Raw genomic sequence first — 11,328 nt, 5'->3', positions numbered from 1 at the left:
GGAAAGAAAACTTCCCAAAAACACACAAATGGTGTTCGTTTTACTACCATGTCTTTCATCTATAGATTTAAAGCTAATCTGCATATTTAAACATAACATTTCAGGGTAAAATACTGACTTGACGTAAGTAACTATCTGGGGAAGTTGTGAGGTGATATGTTTTTCTGTTGTATCATTTTCACCTGCAATGCCTTGGTAACTGCATGCAAATTAGCGCATTTTAATCAAGATAAGAGATAACAAGATAGTACTTTATTACTAGTTAACGCCTAATTTGTATATCAATGTGGCGATTATTGTTTATTGATTATTGTGGCGATGTTATTAGATACAAATCTTACTGCACCTTTAGTGTCTCCCCAAGGCCGTCCATCCCTACAGGCCGATCATGCAGACTGCGTGGACCCTCACCTTGTGGAGGGGGCCTCAACTGAGACGAAAATGCGGCGCACCTATGCGCTGCAATTAGTGTGGCACGGCACGGTTTCGGCGCTGCGAGGCTCCACTAGTGATTTCCTCACCATTATCTTACCATTAGTTAAGCAGTTTAACAAACAAACAAACAAACAAACAAACAAACACTGTTGATGACAATGACGGATCTACAGCCACTGAAGTTTACATTTTTATTCAAACAACTTTTTTAACGTTTTGAAAAATGTCATATATGATTATATTGTTAACTATAGGAACATTACAAAAAAATAAAAACTTTTATAAAACAAAACCAAAAGCTGCACTCTTCTGCACTTCAATTATGGGCAAATCAAAAATCAATAGAGAGCGTCAATATTTTAAAGAAATAAAATAAATGGCCTGTTGAAACAAAAAAACATCCATTCTTCACTTCCCCCTTGGATATATGGGTAAAAGTCCTTCATTGAACTTCGACCCCTTTTTCACAGCCTCCAAAACACGGTTATGGCCTCTTCTGGGGTCAGGAGGACTGAAACAGAAAAAAAGACAAATATTTAACTATTTAACAACAGTACTTTGTTGTTGCCTATCCTAATGATGTCCGTAGTGCAGTTGGATATGGGTTTATTAGTATTGATAATATTCTTGTACTAGTGTTATATAGTGGTAGTGTAATCCTTACATACAAAATAGTGTAATCAATTGGTGTAGTGTAAATTATTACTAGTCGTGTAGCTTTGCTCAAAGTACTGTTTAAATGTTAGTATTGTGTTTGGGGTGTGTACCATTATATACAGAAGTTAGGTTTGGGCAATCAGCTCTACTTTTAGATCGTCCAATCATGTTTAATAGAGATAACTGATAAGACGATCGAAGTGCACGGCGGCGAGCACGCAGGAGGGTTGGGGGGAGTGAGGTCACTGCACACAGTGAGAATTGAACAGAACAATGTGGATTTAACGCTACATCGACATTGCCCCGTTTCTCATTTATAACGCAGCAGCAATATTGCCAAGTTTTAGCCTGGCATCCTCATTTATCCGATGTCTCAGCAGCCTTTAAATGGAACAGTTTGGAGAAGCTGCTCTCCCCGTTTATTTAGACAATTCTGGCGCTACAGGTTAGTGTAAGCGTGCAGAGACCAACAGAGATGGAGTTGTTTGGAAACACAGCGATATCACAGCATGTTCTGTTTAACATTATAGGCTATATTTAGTATCACAAATAGAATCATTATAAGCCTACTTATATGGAGCGCAGAACAAAGGTTTGTCGAGCGTATGAAAAATTAAGATGCCGGTTTGAGACACGGAAAGAGAGGCAAACTGGGTCTCAAGGCGCCTTACTATTTGACGCGCGATGTGACGGGACACCCGAGCGCTGCGCTCAAGATAAAACTTGTTCAACCTTAGTGCAGCACTGACCAGCTCTAGCACCGGCAAAAACATAGACAATGAATGGATTAGAACCTGCTTGTCCTATGTGAAAGTCCCTTTAGTGTTCTTTAATGTTACATTTCTATTAAAGCCTGTTTTTCATTTTGAACGCAAAAAACAATGCTGTGATTTCAATATCGGGGCCTTAACACCAGGTACCTCCTACTCAAAAATCCCAGCGTCCGTTGAGCAAAAATGGCTGCAGAACCAACACATTCTCACTCCCAACTCGGCCTATGTTGACGTTATGTCAGGGTCCCTGTCGTCACTTTCCAACGCAAGGGGGGCCCTTTAGCGTCGAGTTTCAACTATCAGGGAGTCCCATTGACTTGCATAGAGCTCCCTGAACGTTGGTAATAGACTAGTTGGGATCACGGCTAAATGCTCTCTGCAGATCCATTCTCACAGCGTTTATCAACCTTTTTCTAACTCAATATCAACTAGGACTAATCAAGGGGTTTGTACATAGACTGTCAAGCAAAGCGGAGAGAATACTTACTTCCGGGTGTAAAATTCTCTAAAGCAACTACTATGAGCTGCTCCCACCAAAAGTCCGACATTATAGAATCAAACAAATAAACACAAGGATAATTGTGTCTTATTGTTGAGTAAATAACAATGTGTGGTTTAGAAAATAATACAAAATTAGAAGGAAAAAACGATGAAACAATACAGATTTCAGTATTCTGAGCCCCTACTCTACCACGAGGACGTCCCACACCAACATACGTGGACGTACTCAAGAATGACGCAGGAGCACAAAGTACCAATGAACTGGCCAGATGTATGGAGAACCGGGATGACTGGAAGCGACCATGAAGGGCTCGTCTGAGGACGACCTAGAGCAGGGATGGGTAACTTGGATGGTGGTGGGGGCCACATAATGTATGTACTGGCCACCAGGGGGCCGCAGATTCACTTGGAACACACACGCACACAAATTCCATGTATTGTATGTAATTATTAACAAATTAAGTCTGACATCTTCATTGACATTTTACAATCTTTCAGGGAACATCCTCTAATAAGCTCACTAAACAAATATCAGTTCACAGAAATGTTATTTAATTGGCATGTTTGTATTGAACAGGTTATTTAACAGTGGAATAAAACTATTTTTAAACGATTGGAAAGCACGGAAAATGCGTGTGCATTAGGATTAAACATTAAGATGACATAAACATGAAGTCATGAACACTAACCCAGACATTAGTTGTCTAACTTGAATCTAGCTAAGACAGTTTGTTTTCATCTGATTTCAAATAAACGAAGTCTTGGTTTTTAGAATATTAAACTTGTTTCACCAAATTCAGATGATAAACACAACTTTTAGGCTTGTAAAGGCATGATTACAAGCGGTAACTTAACGTCACAGCAGGCATAAAAACAGCCGGTGTTTCTTGTGAGTGTTTCCCCGGGAAACAAACACAATACACACAAACGCACCCCCGGGCCGCCATTTGCCCATCCCTGACCTAGAGAAACTCTCCCCCTAACTGACGGCAACAAAAGTCTGACATTATTCAATTAAAATAAAGAAGTAAACACAATAAGTGTGGCTTGATATTGAGTTAGAAAAAGGTTGATAAACGCTGTGAGAATGGATCTGCGGAGAGCATTTCGCCGTGATCCCAACTCGTCTATTACCAACGTTCAGGGAGCTCTATGCAAGTCAATGGGACTCCCTGATAGTTGAAACTCGACGCTAAAGGGCCCCCCTTGCGTTGGAAAGTGACGACAGGGACCCAGACATAACGTCAACATAGGCCGAGTTGGGAGTGAGAATGTGTTGGCAGAACCCAGGGTGAGGCTGCTCGGAGTACATAGCACGAATGACACCTCTTTTCCCTTCTCCTACGTATCCTGCACAAGACAAAAGTGAAACATCTGATCTACAGACGCCTGTAAATGTAATAATACACTTAAAAACACGAAAACAACCAGAAGATGATGCTGGACTGGCTACACTTTACTCTAGTTAGGGTTGGGCTGATGTCATCGTGCATCAGCCATGTATGACAGCCATCGCCGTTGGATACCTGACCATCATCACATCATGAGTTAAAAGGCGCCCCTCCCCTCCCTGCCCCACAAGATCGGGTAGAGTTTCCGTGTCGGAACAGTTGACTGTAGTACCCACATTACTTTAAACAGCCATAAAGTGAGAGGATAAGCTGAGGTCGATGTATAATAGTTAAACCGCTGACTCCTTTATTTTTAACACGTATTAAAGCAGAAATAACTAAAAAGCATTGGTAAATGAAGCGCAGAGTTTAGTTTGAGTTGTGGCCCGGGAGCTGATCAAGCACTGCCGCAGCGGACATCGTCAATGTCCAGTTGGGTACACATCGCCCAACCCCAACTTGAATATTTGTTGAAATTAAAGACTTAATGCATACTAAAAGTATTTATTGAGCTGTAAAATAAATTGTACAACTGTACTTCACCACCAGACTGCATTCTTTCTCTTAATGATAATAAGCTAAGGCATGTAGCGACACTCCCCCACTAATTAAGTTTAATGTGCATGTGCAAATCCGTTTGAGTTGAGTGTTTTCAGTATGAACACAAAGTCTGACAGCACCTGCTAATGCAGGTTAGCCCTGTTCACTAGCTGTTCCTTCTACACTGAGCAATGGTCAGTCTGTCACATAATTCACTGTAGTCCTACCTCCTTACTTCCCAAGTCAGACACTGTGTAGGTGGCCAACGTACCTCTCTTTGCAGTCTTTCCTTTTGCCTTCTTCGCTTTTTTTCATCTTTTCTTCTTGCTGTCTTTGTTCTTCTTCCTCTTCTTCCCTCTTTCTGACGAAGAGGATGAGGAACTGGAGGAGGAGGATGAAGAGGAGTTGCCTGACCCCATTTTGTCTATGGCCTTTTTTAGAAGAGCCAAAGCTGAATTAAACAAGAGGATTAGAACATAACTATTGTTACCACTAAGGGTCAGAACAATTACAAACATCTTTAAACCTTATATTGTGTGTTCAGAGTTTCACGCAGATCGGTGACAATTCCTAGTGTTTTACACTAAATTTGAAATAGTGAAAAATATCATGACTTGAAATTTTAGGTAACTGAGACCATTTGTTCTTTAGGATTTACGGAATATGTGAGATCATTTTCATGACTCTAGTTCAAATGGGGCATGTGATATGACTGTTCCAAGTTTGCCCCCCAACAAACAAACTCAACATATTTTAACAAGTGACTGTTCTTTCCCTCTCAATCCAACCCTCCACTGTCGGTTGATAAGTGAGAGAAGTGAGCTGGAGCCTGTTCTGTCAAGCTCCACCCCACCATTTGGTGGTGTCCGTCCTATATGCTTGTCATGATATGTTTGCAGTGAAATGACTGAATCGCTGATGCAACTAGTCATCTGAAAGCATGTATGGCCTCATGGACTGTGATGAGAAATGTTGTAGGGCTTGGTGTATGTCCCTGTTTTTTTTTCTTTCTCAAAAGCTATCAGATACCAATAAATCATTATTTAATCATTATTGATTTGCTTACCCTCAGCCAGCTGTATCCTCAGATAGTCCCTTTCGCTTTCAACACTTAATAATTTGTCCTTTAAAACATCTCGCCTTATTTTTAAGGCATTATTATATCTGTTTCTGCACTTCAGAGCTGCTATGGCTGTGGGAGCTGCAGAACTATCTGTAATGACAAAAACGGCAAAAATATAACATTCTCTTTTCTGTAGTTATTCCACAAATAGTATGTATAGGCAGATTGTGGTTCCATGTCTTTGTTTAGTGTTTTCAAAAAATGTACAATAAAATGTCAAAATTACAGATCTAGGACCGCCTGTCTTGTCGTAAAGTTGCACACATGTCATTGATCACATTTAACAGACACTGTTGAATTCTATATTGGGACTTGCAACTGCATTTAAACACTGCAAAACCTATGATAATACATTACAAAATAGTACTATATTCACTTCAAGGCAACTGTAAGATCATTGATTCTGACTTCACAAGTAGGGATGCACCGAATATTCGGCCACCGAAAATTATCGGCCGAAAATGGTTAAAAAGGCCCTTTCGGCTTTCGGCCGAAAGGGTTTTAGCACCGAAAAAATATCACCGAATGTCAGAACAGGCTTACGTTGGTAACCTAACGTGTTGTTGTGATGACGTAATAAAGACGCGGCGACCATGCTCGCGGCTGGCTCACAGGGGGGGGGGGGGGGACATTGACCTTTGTCATCGAGATTGCCCTGAGCCTTTAACAAATCGTATTAAATAATCTGATGACAGACTGTAAACAGAATAGCTGAAATTTTAACAAACTAAATACCTCAGTTTCCTCTAATCATTAACCCATGTTTGTATCATGTAGTTAACTCCGTGTGTTGCTGCTAGCATACATAACACCTGACGTGGAAACGTTACTCGTGGATGGAGCTACAGAGCTGCTAGAAAGACGGTCGAACCCGGTACATTCCTCCGTCTGCATGCGGTGCACTTTTGCTAAATGTTTAGACAAATTGCTCGTGCTTACATGCTAAACTCTTATTGCACTTATGGTAACGAGTATTCTCCACATCGAGACGGGTAAAGTTTAACCACACCTCGGAGCGCGTTCTCTCCGCCATCTCCGCAGTGTGCTCCGCTGCATGTAGCAGCTGCGTGTGTGTAAACTGCCCCGCCCCCTCGCACACAGACGGGGGAGAGAGATCTCGTCTGATCGAAAATACATCATAGACGCATTTGTTGTCTTTGCATATTAGAAACGAGTTGGCGACACTAAGACTGCGATATAATGTTTTTTAGCAATAATACATGACATATATAAATGTACTGTATGCATTCAAAAGTGCTGAATAAATGTTTTATGGACCCATAATAGTGATTATTATTTAAGTTAAGTTTTGCCATAATCATGTCTATTTCCATAATCAGGTAGCTGAACAACATTGGTAAAAAATGTATACATTATATATATATATTTCTATTAATCATTTTCGGCCTTTCGGCATTCGGTTTTCGGCCAACTGTTTCCTATTTTCGGTATCGGTTTCGGCCAAGAATTTCCCATTCGGTGCACCCCTATTCACAAGTAATCGCAAAAAATAACTTCAACTTGTAATATGCACTCAACCACACAGAAGTCAAATGGGCTCTAGTACATTGCATGCCCACCGCGATATGCATGCACCTCACGGCACAGCGTAAAGCAAAAACTCCCAGACATTTCAATGATCTGTACGGCAAAGTACGGTTTGGAAACTATATCATTTCCTTTTGGGGGGCATGCATAACACGGCATAACACCAGAGCCTCGCTGCGGGGAAACTTTGGCGCTGTTCCGAGTTTGTTCTAATCTGTCAAAATGACAGACTGCTTTCAGATTTTTCCGTCATTGTTAAAAAAAATATTCGGTTAACGCGACCACTGCTGTCCCAGCAACATCAGTACCAAGCGAGAGAGTTCTTTCCACAGCAGGGGATATTGTAAACACCCAAACATCCCAGCTTCTACCTGGAAATGTGGACATGCTCATATTCCTAAAAACCTGTCTGATGATGCTGGGTGAGTGACTAAGTGAGTTTTACTGTTTTTTTTAGTAAAACATTTTAAAATAAAAAATAAAAATTCCCAAAAAATGTTTACATTTTTTTTCTTTATGATTCAATATCGCGATAAATACCGTACCGTGGACTTGTTATCGCGATATTATCATACCGTGAGTTTTTAGTATCGTTACATCCCTATTAACTACACAACCTAACATTTACTTGATGCTGTGACAGTAGACTGCGGTCCTGTGGTTGAATCCGAGTCAGACCCATCACTGCAGTGCACTACAGCTTTAAGAGGGGAGACAGAAAGTTCATAAATTAGAAATAGTGTTGACAAAATGGTACATACTGTATATCGATAGGGAATATTTGAAATTGAGTAAAGGTCCAAAATGCCAAATTCAGTTTCAGTAGTGGTCGCAATTTAGCAGCAGCATGTTAGACACAAACAAACCTGCCTGTCGGCTAAACCACTATCTGCCCACCCTGACTTCTACCACCAACAAAGGTATGGCAAAGCACAGTGGAAGAATCTCCTCAACACAGGAGATAACAAGGGGCTTCACTTTGTGCATGTGACATCTTTAATCCACAATACGTTTACATAGAAAAGTCGTTTTTTACTGGTATCTGCTAAGCAACTATTCCTTTGTAATGGTACACCATCTGATACTGAGTGGATCCTTAAAGTATGCTTAACATTTTAAAGCAAACACTTACTCGTTTCCTCTGCCACAGTGTGGGAGCTGGGCTGTTCCAACTCAGGCTGGCCAGCCGAATCTTTGGCAGCTGTAACTTTATGGAGCACAGAAAGAGTTGTTGATGTAGAGGGCTAGCATTACTATACGGAAGTATGCGTTTTCTGATTCATATTTATTTTTTTGTATTTTTTTGCAGCTATACTATAACTTTATGGGAACTCTTTCAAAACCGGATATCTGAAAAGGCACTCTTGCATGCATGTTAGAATATAATGACATTTGGAATTTTTATTCAGGATAAAAAAATGGAAATTGTGTATAACTATCTGATTATCATTTCCAAACAATTTATCCACAGATGTAGATTTAATGGTTCTAAACCAATCATTTCAATTTTCATGAATGTACTGTTTAACTATATTTTCATCACATATCGCCCAATGCTGTGTTCAAATAAAATACTTTCGCCCTAATGTCATTTACTTATTTAAGAGTTAAGATAAAAGGTTAAACCTTCGTAATTGGCATATTTCAGAGTTAATTTGACAATTTAACTAATTTAACCCATAAGAACCCAGACCCATTTCTACTTTTGGGAAAATTAAGGGGAACATCATTTAGACTAAATAGACCACATTTCTGACAATGTCACATTGGGCTTTAATGGTAAAGTAACTCTTATTTATAACTTAAAGGTGGGGTAGGTACATTTCAGAAACCGGCTCGAGTGCACTAAAATTTGAAAGTACACAGCCGAAAATAATCCGCCCCTTCCTTCAGACTTCCTTACAGAGCACCTCCTCCAACACACATGAACGCGCAATACACGCCCAATTACGGCACGCCCAATGAGGGCACGAGATACATTTGTGCATGCACGAGATGGAAGGCTGACAGACAGGGCGGCAATCCAATCCGTTTAGCCGGGCCGGATTTTTACAGTATTACGGCTTCCACAGATGACTTTTTTTAATGGATTTTTTGTCAAAGCACTTAAGATATTCATTGCTATCGGGATGTTAAGAGCATTCCATGGAATATAACAAAAAGTGTATCTCGAGCCGGTTTCTGAAACTTACCTACCCCACCTTTAATTAATTGATTTTTTGGTTTAAATTAGTTTGAACATTCTTTGAATTGAAGAATAAGGAATATATTAACTAAATATAATTGAATCAGCTAAATTAACTGAGCAGATCATAATCATATTTCTAATTGTGATATATGTGTCACTCCCGATTTACTGTGAAAGTTTAAGGTTAATGTCCCGATGTGACATTAGTGTCACAGCAATATTTATCTCATTTGTTTCATATCAATTTGATCAAGAAATGTTAACAGTTTAAATGTAACAAAGGACATGTTATGTAAGCATTTTAATTCTTAAATGGCTTGAATTGTACCTTTAGCAACAAAAAACAAGCTTCTGAAATGCAGCTAGTTCTGTCACATGTGTTAGCCAGGCACATGGACATCACCAGACTGTTCAGGTTGTGTCACTGGACTTCATGAGATAAAAACAAGTCTAAATCTGTATAAGGAACTTTCCAGAACATTTGAATGTCATGTAACACCTGTGTCACGGACGGTCCTTATGGTTTAGCTAGCAACCTCAACAAATGATTTCAACTCATGTACTTACATTCTGACAAAAAACGCCTGGGGGGCCCGATGTTCTTGCGTTTGCTTCTCCTCATCTTCATTTTGAGTTCCAAGCGTGAAGAGGATGAACTCACGTGTCACGCTCACTAGCCGAGATGTACGTTGGGGCGTGTCTTGCGTAGTGCTCCAGCCGGATCCCGATTTGCAGTGCATTAACACTTTATTACGGTTTTAATATTTTAATTGTATATCAGTAAAGCTACAGAAGCTGTGATTGGTCAATTTAACAAGGAAGATCAAATACCTGATTAAAAATATCAAAACTATTGGTGTGAATCGTGTGAACAAGAAAGGACGATCAGGGTGCTAGGGCGCTCCGCGGAGTTCGTTGCAGTGTTGTCAACTTGGCGATTTTCTCGTTAAATTTGGCGGATTTCCAAACCCTCCGGCGACTTATTTGTGTCAAAAGCGACTAACGACTAATCTAGCGATTTATAATGGTGTTATTAGCGACTTTTCTGGTGTTTGGAGACTCACATTGTTCTGCAGTTAACGAGCCGGTGCTGCCGTGAGCCCCGCCTCCCTCCCATAGTACTCACAGGCGCTCAGACTGACAGTTGCCTGGCCGCAGCAGAGCTGCTGCTGCAGTCAGAGCAGAGAGGAGACAACCACACTCCCCCGCGTCGAGACTGCAAATGAATTGCGCATGCGCCAACTGCCAAGCCGTCCTGGTTTTGAGCGGGATTTAAATGTTGAATGTAAATGTTTCTTCACTCACTTTCACACTATAATAAATAACTGCCTTTGCTTTACTTTGCCTCACACAGCCTCAGTCACTCAATCACCTCGTCCACTGTGTGTGTGCCTCTCTGTGACAAGCTAAACATCATGGCACAGTCTAAATTGTATTCTCAAAAATACAGAAAGGAGTGGGAATCAAACCCTGAGTATAAAGGATGGTTGAAGCCATTTATTGGAGATGACACACGGGCATACTGCCTTTATTGTAAGGGGGATTTCTATGCCAAACTGTCATGTTAAAACCCCAAAACATACTCAAAAGGCAAAGACATTTCTGATCTACTGTCGTCTGGATTTAACTCCGGTGGTTTCAAGTTTTGATCCTTGAAGGGTTGGGAACGTTTTTTGCCTACAGCCGCCATTACATGATATGCAAATTAGGCGATGACGTCATTTAGCCACTTCTGGCGACTTTTCGGACAGCTATGGAGTTGGCAACACTGGTTCGTTGCGCTTCCACGTCCCGGTCTGGCCCAGCGGCAGCACATCTTGAACTACGCTGGGTGTTAGTATGGTTTTAGGTTATCATGACACTGCACACGAAAATACTCAGTCTTATTGACGGAAGACAGACTTTAACAAAATGTGATTGAATGGCTAATGAAAAGGGAGTTGCTTCAAGGAAAAATGAAATGCAAACTCTGCAAAAAGAGGATGGAACTGGAGAAACACTCAAACGTCGACGGACTGCAGTGGTAAGTCTTACATTTTTAGCACGGTTTTTAACGATGATTTCCTCTGTTTACTGATATGTAATATTACAAATATAAGTTCTTTATCAGGAAAAAAAGGACTAGGAATTAACGATTTGTCTTTTGTAGGAAGTGCCGAAGTAAAAAAACAC

The 11,328-nt window shown here is 40.5% G+C and overlaps 1 protein-coding gene across 3 annotated transcripts; it reads right to left on the bottom strand.

The window, feature by feature from the left end:
* Positions 1-766: 766 nt before the first annotated feature.
* Positions 767-10,071, bottom strand: LOC117555787. Of its 3 annotated transcripts, none has more exons than XM_034230752.1 (6): positions 9,724-10,071; positions 8,101-8,175; positions 7,597-7,668; positions 5,364-5,510; positions 4,569-4,748; positions 767-946 (listed from the first exon to the last, which is right to left on the bottom strand). In XM_034230752.1, the coding sequence occupies exons 1-5, from the start codon at positions 9,782-9,784 to the stop codon at positions 4,609-4,611; spliced, it is 495 nt and encodes a 164-aa protein (XP_034086643.1). In that variant the 5' UTR covers positions 9,785-10,071; the 3' UTR covers positions 767-946; positions 4,569-4,608. The 3 variants fall into 3 exon arrangements, with proteins under 3 accessions (XP_034086643.1, XP_034086642.1, XP_034086644.1); XM_034230751.1 differs by having other exon boundaries at positions 4,569-4,728; XM_034230753.1 differs by lacking the exon at positions 767-946 and adding an exon at positions 3,632-3,716.
* Positions 10,072-11,328: the final 1,257 nt, after the last annotated feature.

Source organism: Gymnodraco acuticeps, unplaced genomic scaffold (genome assembly GCF_902827175.1).
Source record: "Gymnodraco acuticeps unplaced genomic scaffold, fGymAcu1.1, whole genome shotgun sequence".
NCBI classification, from domain to species: domain Eukaryota; kingdom Metazoa; phylum Chordata; class Actinopteri; order Perciformes; family Bathydraconidae; genus Gymnodraco; species Gymnodraco acuticeps.
The sequence above is the reverse complement of the archived record's forward strand: the minus strand, read 5'-3'. Positions and strand labels throughout refer to the sequence as shown.